The sequence below is a fragment of the Acipenser ruthenus genome, chromosome 2 (assembly GCF_902713425.1).
Source record: "Acipenser ruthenus chromosome 2, fAciRut3.2 maternal haplotype, whole genome shotgun sequence".
Classification (NCBI taxonomy): Eukaryota; Metazoa; Chordata; class Actinopteri; order Acipenseriformes; family Acipenseridae; genus Acipenser; species Acipenser ruthenus.
The window spans coordinates 21,512,224-21,532,184 of record NC_081190.1 but is presented as its reverse complement, the minus strand read 5'-3'; the positions used below and the strand labels follow the sequence as shown (position 1 = coordinate 21,532,184).

Below are 19,961 nucleotides of genomic sequence, written 5' to 3'. Positions count from 1 at the left end.
ATGGGAGAATTCCACCAGTATACTACATACTGCAAAAGGGACTTTAAGTATTCTGCATACAACTGGCATATACTGTACCTCAAAAAGGCCCATGTCTATAAACTATCCTTTGGTTAATCACAATGTTCTTGCTCTCAGGCTGCAGAGTTGGGCAATGTGAGTTTATGCAAGTTTATTCTTTAGTATCAGACATACATTTAGAGTTTTTGTAAAATGTATAAAAAGAACATAATAAAACAATATATAGATCCAAAACATAGAGCCCCATTGCTAATAGGTATGTTGTATGATCTAGTACAGTTTATAAGTGATAAACCAACACAACAAGTACAAGTGTTTTCACTTCAAAAGCATATTTAAATTGCACACCAAATAGTCTTCAATCTTTATTGCAAAAGTACACAATTTATTCAAAATTACTCCAACAATGTGTGAACCATGAATATTTAAATATAAAATACACAGTACTATACATTTGTTTCCCTGGCTTATCTCCAATAACAGTCAATATACCCTTAAGACATAGTAAAGGTTAGTTTTAGCAAAGCATTATTCAATATATAAAATATAAAGGTTGTAAAACCAATATTTGACAAAGCATGGAGAGTATTCATAATGCAGAAGATTATAAGGAACCACTTTAAATGTGTGACAGATAGATAGATAGATAGATAGATAGATAGATAGATAGATAAACAAAGAAATCCATAATACTGAAATAACAAAAATAGATACCCTTGAGTCAAACTAAGTTATAAAATACATTCATTACTTATGGAGCATTTTGAAATCTACAGATTTACAAGTTTTTTGGTATGGGCATATGTTTATTCCTCTTAAGTTCAAGGTTATTATGATATTTTTTTTTTTTACATTTACTTTAGCTATCTACTTACTACTTCAAAATACAGACTTTTAAATGGCACAAAAACAGATCCACAGCAGACAGTAGTAGACTGTAATGACTTTAGTCCCTCTACTACATTAGTAATGCAGTATTTCAGATTGTGTTAAGCATAAATATGCACATCTGGCACATCTTTGAGGATACTTTCTTAGAGGGCTTGTATTAGAATATCCACTACTTATCATTAAAATAGACCCAACTATCTTAAAAAGGATACTACATTGAAAAATAAGCATTTTTTTCAGTGGTTTATCTTTGCAGTAATTGTTGAACACACACAATTGTACCCACAAGTGCTAGAATTAAAGATTTACACAAATACAGTTCTTTGGTACGAGCAATGAAGACAGAAAATAGACATAAAAGTCACATCCCAGTGATAAAAAATAAGATTGAAATCTGGCAGTTTGAATGAGCACCTATATTATTTCACTTTGTTAATTTATCATTTGAGAACTAGAAGTTGGATTAATTCCATGGGAAGCACATTTCAGCAGGTTGTTTTTTTTTTTTTTGAGCTGTAGTCTTTTAACTTATTTTTTGTTCACGATGCTGGGAGTTTTGACTGCTGCCCTGGAAAATAGGCTGATAATGTTTGTGGTTTTATCTGATTTGATAACAGCGCTCTAGTTGGCACTGGAAGAAAAAAAACAAAAAAAAACAAAACACAATTGTTATTTTATACTGTTGTTTCATATATAATTTTACGTAAGTTGTTCAACCTTTCAATTATTTAAAACACAATGTAAAAAAAAAACAGCAACACTTGGTGACGTTTATTGTGTTTAAAAACTTAAATGAATACCAAACTACCTGCATTATAGGGATTGTGGCCCTTCTGTGCTTTGAGCGGAATGCTCTTTTGCAAGTACTTCATGTCTAATCCAGGAGCATCACTGCAAAATGAATGTTAAATAAAAGTTTAGAAAACTTTATATATAAATACAACATATCGAAACGTTGGGCAGCTGGCTCTTTGAGCTAATATTTTATTGTGTGTATTTATTTTTTAATGCAGAGCAAATACCTGACCAATGAAACATTACAATATTGTTGCGAGGAACATACTTTTTATCTGAGGTATGAGGTATCATAGGAGTGGAAGTTGATGGACCTGGTCTCGGTTCAGATGCACTAGGGGTTGCACTATTCATTGAAAGGGGGCTGAAACGCACCTGCAGGAATAAAGGATTGAATGTTACAGCAAACCAACCTCTCTTTATACTGTTGCTACGTAATGTACAGTATATTAACATGAAGATGTATTTCAAGAAAATTGCAAACTTGCCATTAAAATGTATAATGTACAAATGTGTTTCAAAACATAAAAAAAAAAAAAATCTGCCTATAAAAAGATAGAAGATATATAAAAAAAGAAACACAGAAGATGCCTGCCTGGGGTCTGTGTCTAATCATACTGGGGCCAAAAGATGCTGTATGCATTCCAATCGAAGAAGCAAAGATCTTAGAATAGTTATCTGAAGGCTGGGCAGAAGGGGCATGCTGGGGCATCAGGGGGACAGAGAAAGGAGTGCTGTAGAGAGCTGGGGGCTGCTGCTGCAAAGACAAACAGTATTGTTAAAAGCCAGCTTTGATCATCATATGAAAAGCAAAAAAGATCATTAAAAATGCAGTATTTATCATAGTTGTTCCACATATGAATAAGTATAGCCGTCATTCAAAAATAATAAGCAGACAGCTGCTCACCTTACTAAATTAAAATACTGCAGAAGATTATCCCAATCTTTATCAAAGCTTTTTGATACTCAAGTTGTGTTACAAAAGTAGTGAGAAGCTACCCAGTAAGATTAAGGACTCTGTAGCCCATCTAAAGTTGCATTTGCAAGGTTTCATTCATCCAATGTTTTTGAGTCAACCTTGACCAAGAAAATCAGACCACCTACTTCGATCAAAGTTCTTTGAAGAACATGCTCAAACTCATCAAATTTCTTTGAAGAAACATCACGTCCAAGTTAGCTCTGATTGGTTGACAAGTTTGCAGTCACACATTAAGCTTGCTGATGACATAGCTGGTGCCTTTTTAATATACCAAATATATTGCTCATCAAAATAAATTGGATCCAGCGTTGATCCTATTTAAATATGACCATGAAATCAGTTATTCCAATAAACTGAATCAACTCAGATCCAACTTGATGTACATTTATTTGACTCCGAAAGTACACTTTATATAGTTTCTTACAAAAACAATGCAAACTGGAAATTGAAAATTCATAGAGGTGGTGAGAATCAATAGGTGAAATCAACATTGATAAAAATCGGACCACCCTCAACAACCAATATGTTATTGGTAAATATGTTTTATATTTCATTTTCTTTTTTTTTTTTTTTTTTTTAATTCCCTTAACAACCACTGTGATTTTGTGGTGGTTTGTTTTAACTTGTATGTAAAATATTAGTTGTAAATGATAGATGTCTACTTTATCATAATTGATCTTGTTTGCTGGACCAGAAATGACAAACTAAATCAACAATTAATGGATGTAACATCAATACTTAAGCACCATTGTTCCTGACATGCAAGTATTATGCAAACCTAGTCTCAACCAAGGTAACCCCATACCATCTGGCGCAGCTGCAGGTGACTGCCACATTATATGTAACAGATTGATCCGAGAACTTACTGACATGACCAAAACAACTGGTAGGGAATCCACTACAAGCTAAAACAACCCAATTAGACAGTTATCTACATGTGCAACCACACAGATAGCTAAATTAGGATGGATTAACAGTCATACATCCTACAATTACAGTACTGGCTACAGTGGGCCATGGGACAGGTCATTTGGACACAAAGACAACGGTACACCAAAGAAATCCAGAGTTCAATCCCTCATCAGTCTCAATGGCCTCTATACATCCATGTTTGAGCAACACTGCAAGAAGCTTATTCTTCCCAGTCTTTGCATTAACCCCACATCAGCAGCAAGGGGTGCGAACCGTCCCCCCCCCCCCCCCCCCCCCCCAGATCTTTCAAATTCGCAGATGTCATAATTATCTGAAGATCTCTGAAGAACTTTTTGAATATCCTTACATGTGATTAAGTGATAAATCAATTAACTTTATTTTGATACCAGGCATGGATTTGTTTGCCTCTGGAAACGACAGCAATCCTTCGTCAAAGTACACCCCTTTCAGCCTTCAAAGGGTTACAAAAATATTAATATTAATCACATAGCACATCATAGCTCCTGCTTACTGCTTACAGGGTTTCACTTCTAAAACTGATTTATCCCTACATATTTCTTTTTTCAGCTAATATGATTTTCGTGAAACTGAATTTGTGTGTCTAATACATTAGTTTCCAGCACTGTATTTGATACCTGCATTCTTTATAGTGTCCTGTTTATTACCAGATACAACATAGGATTGAAAATAATTTATTTCCTAAATATTTTCGTCTTAAGGGAGTTGAAAAAAAGGGCACGTCTTTCATATACTGCACAGGCTACCACACACAGCTGTCTGAAAGAGAAGACAGGAAATATGCCCCCCATCTAGAAGGACTTTCAAACTAACATATTGGATTGCCTTTTTTTTTTTTTTTTTTTTTTTAAGATTTGAGGGATTTAGCCTTTCTTTTTTGTTATGTTTGAAAGTTCTCTTGTGCACTATGTTTTTTTTTTTTTTTTCGATGAAGACTGAAGCTGCTTTAATGCGCAATGTGACTTCATATTGAAGTTCAGGTATGTGTTGACAAATTGTTGTACATGATGTACAAATATAATATTTATTTTTGTAGTGTATATTTGTGTTTGTGGCATTGTAAAGGCATTTACTATTAATAGCAAAATAATAAATGCTTGGCACTTCAACCTTTATTTAATAAATGATTGCTTAAATAATAATAATATAAACCAGTTTTGCTTTAAAATTACAAGTTAACCGCATTTACGTATGTGGTGTGCATTTGCACTCCTTTCCGCGCGAGCCCTATTATTGCTGCTGAAGAAGGGTTAAGGATGCATGATGCCCAAGTTAAGAGTCTAAAAATGTCCTTATCCATGTCTACACCATGCACATTTATCAGAATGGGATAGCCACACCACATAATGGACCTTATTCACAAAATCCCTTTTAAAAACATTTCTATAACATCACCCTTTGATCTTTTGATTGATTAATTTTACAAATCTTCTAACAAAGTGGCTGTGTGGCTTTGAAAAGAAGAGGGTGTGGAACAAATATTCAGTTGATTAGCAAATCCACAGATTGCGCTACGAATCCACAGAAAACTGTTGATTAGTCAACAAAAGCACAGTCAGAACAATAACAGAAAAGTGAATGCCATTTTATTACACAACAATCATTTCAACAATTCGTTAATTACAGTACTACACATTTCATACAACACCTAGAAAAGAGCTTGGTTTAGCATTTCACATTTCATATAGCTTTTGATTTGTTCCGTTTAACCATTATTCAAATGAGCTTACAGCCTACTTCTCAAACGGATGTCTGGCAATAATATTTAGGTCTTCATCTGTTTTAGGTTTGGCAAAATGATCAATAACTTTACTCAGTTCACTTTTTTTTTGCATTTTCATTTTTTTAATTCCACTTTCATGTTCTACATCTAACATAGTCCTCACTACTATCTTCATTTACAAGAGACACTTTTGTGAATTCATGACAACACTCACACAATATGAGAGACTAACATTTTAACTGTTTAACCTAAAATGTAACAAAAGAGCAAAAATCCAAATCCAATGACCCAACTTAACAATTAAGTATCAGATTAGGAGGAAATGTTTTAAGTGCCATAAACAACTCAAAGTGTTGAAAATCGGTACGAAAAGAATCCACAGTTCATTACTTTTTACCGATTCAACACTTATCGTTGTTTATCCCTTAGGAAAACTATAGCCGACCACTTTAATTGTTCAGTAAAAGTATTATGTTCACAGTATTTAATAAGATAATGTTCCAGTTTGTCAGCTTACCAGGCTGTTCTGCATCACCGAAGGCTTTGATGAGATGCTACCAGGCATGGCAGAATCACAGAACCCAGCTGTTCCTTGCACCGAAGCTATCTTATTTTCATTTAGTTGTTTATTCAACCAAGATATCACTGGAATAGAGATTGACACACTTAATTGTATTTAATACCATACTTTATGATTTTTACAAAACTTTTTTTTAAATACAAGTATCTCAGCATACAGAAATACAGAGTACTGTACCAGTACAATAGTGCAAAAAAAATAAATATTTGCCAATACATACATTTACTCACCATTTTCATTTGTCTTAAGCAACTGTTTACTTTCATCCAATTTTTGTGCTGTGCTATCAAGTTGTTCTTGCAGCTTTGAGGCCTAAAGGGAGAAAATAATATTTTCTGATGTTATATTTGACCAAGTTATCAAACAAGAATTTACTTTTGTACAGAGTCATTGGCTTACGTGCATAAGACAATCATTTTTACAACAGAAGTGTGTGCAGCAAAGCCTATGTAATTATTGCAATGTTGTTCTACAAATGCCCAATGTATTATAAATCCCCAGCAAAAGGGATATAGCAATGGTGTCGCATGGAGAAGGTTCTTCACATTTAAACAGTTTTCCATATAAATGGAAAATCTCTTTTCCAATTATAATGAGACTTGGTATTAACATTATTTAACATTAATTACTGGGAGTATCAGAGTGTGGGGATCTATGGCGGTGTCTCTGCCTGTAGATCCGTCTGTCTGCATGTTACACTTACATTTTTACATCCATTTTGAACACAAGAAGTTATATGACATACGTTTATTATGTCATTTTAATCCATGATACGAACACCTCATTTGTTTACCTAATGACATCTAGTTCTTTAATACCACTTGTCCAACTTTCATTTAACTATTAATTGCTATATATTTTTCTAAGCTACTCTGTACATGCTGTGGATATACGGTCATCAACATTTCATCATACTGATAGCTCTAATTTTGAATTTACAGCCGTGGCGAGGGATATGTTACCGATAGACTTGCTTTTACCTCATCTTCCTTTTGTTCCAATGCATGTTTCAAGTTGTCCAGCTCCAATGTTTCTTTTTGAAGCATTTGCTCCTTTTCTGTAAGAAGTTTCTCTTGTTGCATAGTAACAGCATTTTTTAGTTTCATTTTTTCCATTAGTTTCTTTATATCCCCCTGCAACTTTTTTATAATTTCATTGGCCTGTGTAGATAACATTTCAGAAATGTAACCCAATAGCACAAAAGAGAATATATTATATATATAATTTTTTTACATATACATCTTTGTGCATTACCTTTAAAAGCTCCTCTGACAGGGATTTCACAGTGGCTTCAAAATTTCCAATTAGCAACTGTTTGTGTTCCACACTTTCTTCCAACTTTTTCTGAAAATACACACAAGCATACTTTTTTCTTCTTCAGATTCTTCTTTACTTCCCATGTTACTAATGCAATAAATTGTGAAAACAGGGACTGACATATAGAAAGAGCAAACGTGTCACAAACTTTACTAAAGTCTAAGTTTCTCAAGTAACATCCATTTTAGATTTCACAAATCGTACTTGGTTTTCGAACCACTGGTTTTGAATTTAGTCTTTCATTTTGCGGTTGTATGTCAGAAAATGGTCTGCTGAACATACAGAGTTTAAGGTGGAGTGTACAAATACCTTGTGCTCCTTTGCAGTTTCAAACTCATCTGTTGTCCTTGTGACAACTTGCTCCTTATCTTTTACTTTCTGCTCCAAGACAGCTGTCCTTGTCCTTAGCTGATTCAGTAGCTTCTCTTTTTCATGACACTCTGAATCTAGGGTAGAATTCTCTCTTCTCAAGGAAATTACTTCTTGTTTAGCTCGATGATAATCCTGTCAAACAGCACAGTATAACCAAACTTATTACCTTGGACAAAATAAAAAAAAATTTAAAAATTGATGATCACATTATACAAGGTATACTTGAACATACAATAGGTTAAGTTGTTTGTACAGAGCAATCCTGCAACAAAATATTCAATTGCCATTCCAGCAACACACTGCAGCACTGACAACACTAATTTCAGCATTAGCCTATGTCCTACCACATAAAATCTCTAAACTTTTTTTTTTTTCTTTTAATTATACAATATTTGTGCTTAGGAGGCACTTTTTTTTTTAAAAAACCTTGTTTACCTCTTCCAGGCCTGTCAGCTTAGCTTTCAGCTCTCGAATTGCAGAGTCTGATTTGTACTTTCTCTCTGTGAGCTCTTTGTTGGTGGATTCCAGTTCTGCTACTCTGCTTTCTAAGTGCTGCACTGCTCTGCTGTGTGCCATCTCCATCTCCCTTTTCTGTTGTTCATATTTTATCTGGCACTGGGACTGAATCTGTGAAAAGCAATTTAAGAGACAAAACTGCTGTAACATACAGCATTGGAGTGTCTCCTAAAACATTAACTTTTTGAAGCAACATAATTAATGAATGAACAACAATATTCGACTTGAGTATGTCCAGATATCCAATAAGCAGAGGACATCTTAAATAAAAAAGCAGAGAATCACAAAGTTCAAAATAAAGCGATAACTTCTACAGACCACAAAATGGGTTTTCTTCATGGCATATAACTCTATGGACTGCAGCAAGTCTAGCAGGTAGTGTTGTAAGTTGCACTGCCATTCGAATTCTGACCCGTGACAGTTAGATGAGAAGGGGAAATGCCTCCACTCAGTTGCTTTGGTGCTGTGAGTCGAGTTCTCATAAGCCCCTTTCACACAGGCATGCTCTATCCGGGTCGGACCCTACCTGGATCCTGACACAGGATCGACCTGGGTGACAGAAGCAAATACACAATGCCCCGGAAGCAGTAACGTTCACCCTTTCATCTGTTCAGGTTCCATCCAAGCTTCTCTGGACTGAATCGTCGGCCCAAATGTTGATTAGAGCAAATGTTTCTTCATCCCTGCTGCAATCTGGCTCATGGTGCATCTCAATCAACAGAAATATGGCTTGAACAGAATAAACAGACGTTCCTTGCAGGCATGGCTGTTTGTTACTTTGTCCGATTCCAAATGCCGAAGACGTATTTTGTGGCGCTTGACCAGGGTCAAAGCATGGAACCGGGTAGGAGCTCCAGTGTGAAAGGGGCTTTAGATAGCTGCGATCGATTGCCAAGGTAAAGGGGGTAGGTGTTGTGTGATGCATGGCTGTTCAGATTCTGACCTTGGCCCATGTGGCAGAGTGCAAAACTACATGAATGTATGGTTGGCTGTTTGTTCCCAGCCTCAGCCCACACAGCTGTACTATGAATGATGATGCACAGCTTTAATGTATAGCCTATAAAATCACCCATGATAGTCAGTACTGGTATTTATAAACACATTTCACAAAGTAGATAGTTCTATAAAAAGTTGTACATACTGAGAAAAATACCTGGCGCTTGTTGACTCTCCATTGTCTCTCTCTACTCTACTATGCTCTGTGTGGAGGAAATGTGAGAAAACAGGATCCTTCTTTATCATGCAACCAAATATATGGTATATATGAATACCATAAACTTTTGCAAAAGTGACAGTTCTGGTGGCCCTAAGTTTAATAGATTGTTTGTATAAAAAATAAAAATTCAAATGTAGCACACTATTGTAATAACAATCACCAAATTGGATCCTTCATGCCAGGATTCAATTGACAGTCAGCTTGTTTATTTAAAGGAATGTCTCTGGTTTTTACAATTCTCAAAGTAAAACCTCCGATTTAAAACACCAAAGAATATTCAGAGGAAATATGTTCAAATATTTCATAGTGCATTTAACTGCTATCACTTCTATTGATAATTTTGGTGAAGTTAAATTAAGAGTTCAAATTATCATATATAAACCAACCTCCGATACCATCGCTAATAATTAAGGCTGGGATTAAGTCACAGATGTAGCGGATTCTGTGATTTTTGCTGGATTTCGTTATTTTTGTTGGTGTCCATGATTAACAGAGAGCATTGAACTTTATCAACTCTACTTGAAATTCTACTAAAGACCTGAACTATAAATGTGGGGGGGGGGGGCACAAAATCTATCTCGTAAGTACATGACAGTTTCACATACATACATGATATCTATGGAAAGATCTTGATGGATTTCCATATTATCATTATTATTATTATTTATTCATAAAGCATGATGCCTTTATCCAAGGTGACTTACAATTTCACTATGCAGCAAGTGACAAACACAATAAATATGGTAGAATTACAATACATGAATACAAAAGCTGTTTTATAATAAGAAGTTTGCAGAATGCATTGGTCCAGCGTGGCGGCATGGTATAGCAGGCGATGCAGTGCTGGGATCCAGGGTGCTGTAAATCAGTGAGTAGAGTGAGATCAGAGGTAGATCGGTAGAGTCTACAAGTGCAGCCTAAACTGACTGGTGAAGATGATACATTTTGGAACTTCTTTCCATTGGACGCGGCCTTACTGCAAGCCTCCGAAGACTCCAGACAGCACCGCAGAGGAAGAGGCTGGATCGCCGAAAACATTACTCTGACATAGTTCATGTTGCAATTTACATAATGGAAGAAACCGAGAAATCGGGACAACGCCATGGATATCGGTTGATGCATTTGAAATGCATATGAATTGTATAGATATTATTACCTACATACTTGATACTTTCACAGTACTTTTCACAGTAACGCGAATGATGTTGAACTAGCCTGGCTGACCAGTGTAGCTACTGACACCTTGCTACATTGCAAGCAAAACAGCAAAAACAAGTGTGAAAGCACGATCTGGACAATACCCCAAAAATGTTTTTCATGAAAGTGGGGGTTTACTGTTTTGTTCAACATATTGGTAGATTACAGTCGTAAAGCAAGCTGTGAAGAACAAACAAACAAATAGAACCGAAAACTGTATCACAGCAGAAATACGGCAAACTCTGCATAAGTCTTAAATTTGTTCTCAATGAATTTGTAAACTTTAACGAACATAGGTAACATGCAAACGGTTAACGCAAAGATGGAAAAAGGAACACAACTGACCTGCAGAGATTTCTCTCTCTCAGCTGTAACGTCCTGAGTGTGCCGGTTTGTCAGCAAGGAGGCGTGAGATGACCATTCATTCCGCAACCCGTCTAATTCTTTAGTTTTTTCAGCCAAAGTCTACGCAAAACAACAAAACAGGGATTTCAGTTGAAAGCTGAAAAATACACAAAAAGATTTTTAAAGAATCTATGGGCAAATAATACCTGCTGAGTTATACTTAATCTTTTAGATAGGTCATCTTCAGTTCTGTGAAGCTTTTCCTCCAGCATATGTTTTTCTGTCTAAAAGCAAGATGATTGAGACAGTTAAATTGGCTGTTCATATCTGGTTTGTTTCCAATTTCACTGTTGGTCCACTTAGATTAACCTTTAGCTGGGAAAACGCAATTTTGTTAATATAAATTACTCAATTAACAAAATGGATGTGGGACATTTTTTTATTTTGAGGGCTTATTACTCTATAAAATGTATTTCTCTTAGTTTGTGGCCATTATTTAATTGTCTTAATTTGTGGCCATCTTCTGTCAAAATTTGCTTAGGGATGTACAGGGAAGCCATTGAAGAAGTCATACTCCTAGGTCACTGTGAAAGGTTAGCGTTGTGGCCAAGGCTTGTTACCAAAAGGAAGCAGACCCGGAAGCTGCAGTTTTAGCACTAATGCATTATTAACAATACAAGAACACAAATAAAAGGGTTAAACAAAACACTTTAAAAACAGAACAGAAAAAACAGCAGCCAAGCTGAGCTACCACAGTGCCTGCACTGAGAGCACACCCTGCTGCACTCAGCCTCTCCCCCAACTAACTTGCTCAAACATGTGGCTGGGCTTAATTGATCTTTAATCCATTAAGCTCCAGCCACGTTCTGCACAAGGATTCGGCAGGGCTGGAATAAACCCCATCCCTGCCAAACTTAAATACAAAAACAATAAAACACATAAATTTATACAGGCAGGGCTTCCGCCCTGCCACAGTCACTCATACTTGAAAGTGGGTGGTAAACGCCTTTCTGGATCTTAGAAAACAACTAGACCGTGCTTTAACAGTGTAAGTGGGTAGTGCTAGAACTGGAACTGCCTCAATAATGCATTTCTGGAAACTGAACAGTGATTTAACATTATTTGCGACTGATTAATTTGTAATTTTGTATTTATCAACGGAAGTCAGCAGTTTCATAAAAAAACGAGTATGTGTAATAAGCTTCGGTCAGCTTCTCCTTATAAATCTGATCTTCTGTTTTATACAATACAAGTTAAACAGTGGCAATATTTAATCTGCCGCGGCTTAGATAATTAAAATAGACCCCAAAGTACTTTGCACACATTGTAGTATACAGGATTTACTATGTATACAGACAAATAGAACAGAAATATGCTCACTTAAAATATTTATAAGTTATTTTGTATGATAAACTCAGAAAGACAAATACACAGAGACAATGTGTATATCTTAAACATTTCTGGCATTTTAAAAAAATGAACAAATTGAAATATATACTGAACCTTTAAGCTTTTGAGACAGATTGCTAAATATTTCTTCACATCACTGTCGTTTCCTGGGAGCAGCTTCAGTGAAAGGTGAGTAAGGTGTTTGAATGGGTTTGTTTCTATTACATTCAAACTGGCCGGCAATCTGTCTAGGACTGAAGATGATGCTTCCAATTGCAGTAAAAACCTTTAAATAAAAATTAAATCATATATTCAAAGCTAAGCATCATTTGTTGGGCAGATTGAATGTTTATCTAAAGCATGTTGTGAACACCACAGTACTGTCAATAACAGATGGTTTAATAGTCAAGACTGCATTACGAAGTACACCATTATCCACACGCTCAAGATACCTTGGGTTTAGTCATGTTAAAGTGACAAGTATTCACATTATTCTTTAAACAAAATGCCATGGTTGTTAAAATATTTCTTCGCGCTTGAGAAAGTCCACATATTTTATATTTAAAAAAATCTGATCAGATATTTAGTTTTATACACACAACTTTACATTCATAACCTACCTTGGCACTTCTTTTGTTTGCTCCAAGATGCACTGTTCTAAAAGGTCTATAAATCGTTGAGGGAATGATGAAAATTCTACTAACAATCCTTGCTGGCATTTTAGGCTAGAAAATAAAAGATTTCATGATTATCTAAACACATGTGCGCAGCTACAGAGAAAATACAGGTAATATGCACATTGGCTTTGCATATAACATAGAACAATCCAACTTCTAACAAAATGACGATCATAAAATAACAAGGGTGCAATGGGCCATATTTTCTGCTTTGACCAGGCTTTAATTAACTCCTAGGACAAAACAACTAAGTAATATAATCCAAGCACTCTTAAGCAAAAATGCAGGAGTTAAAGACTGGAGGAAAACTGTACAACCTAACACAGGTGTGGCACAGCTTTACTGGCACAGAGTGATGAATCTCATTTTAGAAACTCACATGGAGGACTGAACTTTCCTCCTCTGCAGCAACAGCATCATATAAAGGGTATTCCCTTCAAGTATCTGACACAACACAAAACAATTAAATATTTTCTCCCAAAGCATTAGTCCAAAGTCATTGTAATCAAACAACCCCCTGCTGTCTCTCTTAAAACATGAAGCTGAATGACATTTATTACAGCTAAGGGCCACTCATACGTTCCTGGAGAAAATACAGATATGGATATAGGTTTAGACACATACTGTACAGTCATACCGCATACAAGGTTTTCCTTCGCAGTAGGGCATACATGAAGATTCACATATACTGATTTGTCACACAGGCCCTTACATAAGCTTTGACAGCAGCTTACCAGTTGATATTTACAGCAGATTGACATGTGACATTTTCCCAGTCAGTTTAATTTCTCACTTATAGTTGGGAGAAATGTCAGCGATCGTTGGATAATATCTGACATTCTAAAGCGTCTTATGTCGACAGTGAAGGGGGAAAAAATATATGTAATTTATACAGTACTTGTGTAAAGTTCCCCGGCCATCAGTATGCAATCCAGAACGACCAAACTTTAGAGAAGTGTTTCAGTTTTGCATCATGAACCATCCTTCTCCAAACAATCAACCAAATGTCAGTTGTTCTTAGAGTCGTGGCCATTTGTATTTCTTTCTAAAATGGTATTACAAACCTAACATGAACAACTTTTTTCATCTTGTTTGTTTTGTACTTCCATGCCAAAAAAAAAAGTAAAAGTTGATGTCCTCTACAAACAGTGCCAGATTTAAAAAAGGTTCAAATATAATTTACATATCCTACAACAACCACAAGAAAGTTTTTTTTTGTTTGTTTAAGGTTTTAGTGGAGGGATTTCTATGCCATACCTCTGGAAATCTTCTTCACTGATCGTGAGGTTGTATAGAAAAAAAGGATCTGTGTCATCAGTTAGCCGGACGATCAAATCCTGTTAAATTAAAATTAGATTTTTAGTCAAAGGTATTAAAAGGTGAACAATAACTTAGGATGACATCTAAGGGAAAGGTGTTTGCTGGCCTGAACTACTGGATTTGGACATTAATGGACTATTTTGCTGCTAATTTAGAAAATATGAAAACTTTTGCCAAGCATAATTATTTATTTTAATATAAATTATATTGTTTTTAAATGACAGTCCAACACTCACTTATTGCCAACAAAATCATTCACATTGTCTGACAGCAAGGCATGATTTTTGTACATGAATTCCCACAAAAACACACATACATATATTTATATACACACATACATTATATATACACACATACATTATATATGTATATATATATATATATATATTATATATATATATATATATATATATATATATATATATATATATATATATATATATATATAAATAAATCAGTGGTAGCTGGTGGCCAAAAAATGTGGAGGCAGAAAAAAGGCAGAGGGCTTAGGGTCCCCTTAAGATCCCAGCAGCTGTAGAATCTTATTGTGTTCGGACTGACAACTCTTTTTATATTATTAAAGGCAACTTAAAGGTTTTACAGGGCAGTACAGGGGTACAATGCAAGATTAACATTTAAATACAGTATAGTTTACAGGGAGTAAAAATAATACTGCTAAAATACAATATAATCTAGGACGCAACCAGTTAGGATTACAAGAGGTGATCTCTACAATGACATAATAGAAGTGCAATAGTGAAAGGATAGTGCATCAGCTGAGGATCCAGTAACGTGGTGCGTAGGTCAGGGAAGTCCAGTGCATAGTAGAAGGGGTCGATCAAAAGATCTACAAGTGCAGTCTAAAAAGGTTTACCCCAATTTGACTGTTAAACACATTTTCTCCACTAACTAACAGAGAAAAGAAGCCAGTATCCCATCATAGTTTATTCTAATATACTTAACTGTTACACACTGCCAGCATCTGTTTAAAAATGCACTGTATACAACATTGATATAGCATTTCAATTTCTACCATACTTTGCATAAAATATTTTTCAAACATAGTTGTTACGGTACGAGAAAGGCAGACAAAAATCAAGCACATCTTATAGACTTAATTTGGTAAACTTAAATAAATGACCAACAAAATAATTATATACCGTACAGGCGATAAGAAAGTGAAAGAGTTTACCTGCGCTGGGGAAAATATACAAATGCTGCTGGGGAAGGGCTAAAATAATATAAATACAACATCCAACAAAAAACAAATGCAGTGTCCGCCCGCATTTAAACATACTATAATAATAATAATAATAATAATACAAATGAAAATACATACATTAATAAATATGCACAAGGGGTGGGCACCCTGTCACACACCTTCAGAAAATGGAATATGAAACTGAATTATGCAATTCCCATTCTTCAACACGTCACTCATAATCAAGCATACAGCAGCAATGCTTCAGCATACAAAAGACATGCCTCCTCCGAGGAGCCAGTACTGCTGCGAATATAGGAATGCTGAATCTAGGGTTTTAGTTAAAATGTCATTTTTTTTCTTGCATTTAAGACAATATTTTTCTTTTTGTTTTATTGAACATTTACATTATAATGCTACACAACAGATACTTTCATTATTTTAACATTTTTAATCGTTTTTCAATTAAAATCTGTTTCGATATTCATTATATATGCATTTAAAAAGTACTACCAACAGTAAATGTCTTTAAAATGCCTCAAACACAACTATACAAAAATGATTATATTGTACTTGGAAACCCAATATACAAAATCTGTCAACACATTGCTTCAATGTAAAAAAAAAAAAAAGGTGCACAACAGAACTTGCTTACATAACAAAAAAATGTAATAGAATGCCAATTCAAACAGCACTGTTATCAAAGCCCTGGCATCAGACATCGATTCTACAAGTTAACCGTGCAATAGTGGGAACTTAGAACGATGTATTATTTTTCAACCCATGAAATAAATTAACTGTGAATAATGTACTGCAAGAGGCAATAAGGAGGGTACTGTAAAGAATGCAGTAATGAAATAGTGCTGAATTCTGATGTAAAATTAATTTGTAGGGCTACATCGATCATTTTAGAAGCAGTACACAGTCTATCACAGCTGCCCTGCAACTATCAGCAATCTATTCAGTCAACTGGGGCTGCACATAGACTACACAGTACAGTACATGGAATACATGCCTTTTTTAAAACTCCCTAAACACAAAAAATAATAAAATTGTATTTGTTAAATACTGCACTTTAGCGAACAAGGATGTGCTTGGTATCACAATAAAAGGTAATCAATTAACATTTAATCATATGTAAGCACCTTCATGGTGCTTCAAAAAGTTATGAGAAATGTTCATTTTAAACTCACTGGGGTGCATTTACACCCCTTGTCGCTGACAAAGGGTTAAAGAAAGCTTTGTAGCCAGTGGCATCCTGAAGACACTGCTGGTGTGAAATGATCTAGTAACAGTCAGCCAAAAAGTAAGGCATGCAAACTAAGAACTTTATAATGTTTGCAAATGAATAAGACAGAATTCTTTAATTAGCTACAGCCCTTTAAGACAAAATGATATGAAGTAATATAGGGCTATTGAACATCTTTTTGTATTTACTTAGTGTGGTAACGTGACTGGCAGTCAAGGCAGACATCAGCAGGAATAGCACTCAACCAGAGACACAACTGTAGTTCTGTGCACTTTTATTCACAAACACTTTTAAACAAAACAAATAAACAAACAAAAAACCCATGGGAGTACTAACTAACTTTTCCCAATCCCTAAACTATAATCCGGATTGCTAAACAGTTTACCGGTTACCAAAACAATATTCACAGTACCTTTCTTCTCTGTCTGACCACACAGGTCTCTTCACACGCTGCACACTTTCCACAAACAAACATTTCAGACCTGGTTTTATACACCATGTGTGCCTCATTATTGGCTCAACAGCCAATTAGCCCTCAAGGTATTCTGGGGGATGTAGTCATATTCCAAACCCCTTGACTACATTTTCCTCTTTCCTCCCCCTACTCTGCTACACTAGATAATGAGGACATTAACGAAACTTTCAATATACTACCCATGGGATTTCGTAAAAAATAAACAAACATTTACAGTACCTTTTTGTGGACTGGGTTTGATGCACTCCGAGTTTCAACTGTTAGTCTAATGCTCGCTCTCCTGAATTAAAAACAAACAAAAGTATTTAGGAGGGACATTTTCTGAATACTTTCACCTTCACCTATGCATTGCATTTCTATTCATAAACTCAACAAATATGTTGTACACTCCCTTAATGGAGAAGGTACAGTGACTCACCACCTATACAGCTGTAGTATATGAAAAAAATCAATCCAACATCTTGATTTAGATTTTTTTTATTTTTTTTTTATGAAACCTCAATACTGACAATTGCAATCACAAATTGGTGTTCTATTGGTATGTGATAGATAAATAAATAATTCTCTTTTGGTTTAGGTATGTGCATTGTGGAAAAATAGATACATATATATATGTATAAACAAAATTGAATTGCTGAATTGTAGAGCTTAATGACAACAGATGAGAATTTAAAAGACTTGTGATGATTAGTCAATACATTCAGTATTTCGAAGTAAACATTTAAGTTATTTTATTTTATTTTTTGTATTATTATTATTATTTCTTAGCAGACACTCTTATCCAGGGTGACTTACAACTGTTACAAGATATCACATTATACATTATTTCACATTATAAAGATATCACATTATTTTTTACATACAATTACCCGTTTATACAGTTGGGTTTTTACTGGACCAATCTAGGTAAAGTACCTTGCTCAAGGGTACAGCAGCAGTGTCCCCCAACTGGGAATGAACCCACGACCCTCCGGTCAAGAGTCCAGAGCCCTAACCACTACTCCACACTGCTGCTGTATGCAGGCTGATCCCTTTTATGAGGGATCAGCCTGCATACATTATAAAAAAAAAAAAAAATATTTGGTTACATTCATTAATTCAAAGTTTCAGATAGGGTGCCGGAAAGTAAAATTATATTTTTAATGAACAGAAATTGTAGAGATGCTGCCTTGCACATGTGTTTTACCTGGAAACATATCTGAACATTAGGAGGTTGGATCCAACATCCTGCACATCCTTACTGCTCAACTATCCCACAAAAAAAGAAACCTTGCTAAAACAACCATCATGTCAAACTAAAGAAAATCCTTTGCATGTCAACTTGATTTGAAAAGAATCTGCAGTAACTACATCATATACACCACTATAATGTCCTGCTTTGCTCTCTGTCACCTACTCCTTGTTTCTGTTGCACACAAGGCTCAAGCTTTAAAATAACTATTCAGATTTGACACTTCTTTTCCTCAAGCAAGTTTAATTGCTGTAGTCTAACAAATTGCTACATTAATTTATATGATGGATACTGTCCTACATTTTTGATCATATAAGGCTGGCACTTTAAAACTGAAGTGCTAACATTCCGTTTATAAATCATTAAGGCTCAGGGTTAGAAACTCACGTTCACTCGCAAATTAAATCTGATGAGAACTAGTAGTCCTCTAGGTATGGAGGGAGATCACTGTCAAAAATATTTGTATGCGTAAAAATAATTTGTACTTGTAATTACAGGTACAAATAAAAAATACGAGAACGACTCAAGCAAAGCTACAGGTACAAATCACAAAGTTACGACTACGACTCAAAAGGTTACGAGTACAGCTCACAAAATTACAAGTTGGACAGAGCGTGAAATCGCTGTCAAAAATACGTCACGGAGGTCACAGGACAGGCTGTTGATTGGGGAACAATCGTGGTTGCACGTTGGGGAAATTTGTAGGAGGAATTTTCAAAGCAGGAATATGGCACAAAGTCGCCAAACAGATGGACAGTCTCAGTCTCAGCAAAGATTTTCTATATACACAAGATAGTCAACTCTCCCTTTTTTTCTGTCCCCGCCGATGCGGTGCATCATGGGAATCCCAAGAGTTCCGGTGGCGACTTTTATCCTATCTCTATAATGTAAAGTCTGCTTAATTTCCTATTCAAATCTTTCTCTTTTGAAAATAGTTGAATTTTTTTTAGCAAGATTCACCTATATTTGTTTAGAGACACCCCTCCTTAACACATACGTGTTATTATGTCTACGATCGATGCATTCACTTGGCCTGACAAGAGCTCTTTATCGCCGAAGTGCTGTCCGAAATTGCCGGCTCTCATGAATATAAATTTTGGATTTGTACCTGTAATTACAAGTACAAATTATTTTTACACAAACCAATATTTTTGACAATGATCTCCCTCCATACTGAGCGAGTATACATGTATGTACACATATACTCTCACGTTTAGTTTTGCGTTAAAAAAATGGAGGGAAGTCCATTTTCTAACGGGGTGTGGCAGTGGTGAATAAGCATTCACAAATGATGCTTAAAAAACAGTCACTCGGAACTGAAACCGCCCTTCATCTCCCCTGCAATGCCAAACCTACTTAATGACGTTTTACGTTTGTGTTCTCCCTCTGCGCGGGATGGGAATTTTTATCGTTTGAATTTACTGAAACGCGTTGCATCTTTTGAAGGAAGTGTAAAGTCATTTTACAAAAATGTGGCGATTTAGCCTATACTGGGTTACGACCCTGACTGGGGGCC

At 35.4% G+C, this 19,961-nt stretch overlaps 1 protein-coding gene across 4 annotated transcripts in view; it reads right to left on the bottom strand.

The window, feature by feature from the left end:
• Positions 1–373: 373 nt before the first annotated feature.
• Positions 374–19,961, bottom strand: part of LOC117409072 (spindle assembly abnormal protein 6 homolog) — a 22,276-nt gene continuing 2,688 nt past the window's right edge. The window contains exons 2-17 of one of the 4 annotated variants that reach the window (XM_034014666.3): positions 17,434–17,494; positions 14,227–14,306; positions 12,913–13,017; positions 12,407–12,578; positions 11,110–11,187; positions 10,904–11,023; positions 8,065–8,256; positions 7,567–7,761; positions 7,195–7,284; positions 6,921–7,100; positions 6,171–6,252; positions 5,878–6,005; positions 2,303–2,464; positions 1,976–2,082; positions 1,721–1,803; positions 374–1,543 (exon numbers count right to left, since the gene is read on the bottom strand). In XM_034014666.3, the coding sequence (XP_033870557.3) occupies positions 1,452–1,543; positions 1,721–1,803; positions 1,976–2,082; positions 2,303–2,464; positions 5,878–6,005; positions 6,171–6,252; positions 6,921–7,100; positions 7,195–7,284; positions 7,567–7,761; positions 8,065–8,256; positions 10,904–11,023; positions 11,110–11,187; positions 12,407–12,578; positions 12,913–13,017; positions 14,227–14,306; positions 17,434–17,494 (1,927 nt within the window). In that variant the 3' untranslated portion in view covers positions 374–1,451. Of the gene's footprint in view, positions 1,544–1,720; positions 1,804–1,975; positions 2,083–2,302; positions 2,465–5,877; positions 6,006–6,170; positions 6,253–6,920; positions 7,101–7,194; positions 7,285–7,566; positions 7,762–8,064; positions 8,257–10,903; positions 11,024–11,109; positions 11,188–12,406; positions 12,579–12,912; positions 13,018–14,226; positions 14,307–17,151; positions 17,214–17,433; positions 17,495–19,961 lie in introns of those variants that run through there. The other 3 variants (XM_058991926.1, XM_034014667.3, XM_034920070.2) reach the window with 3 other exon arrangements.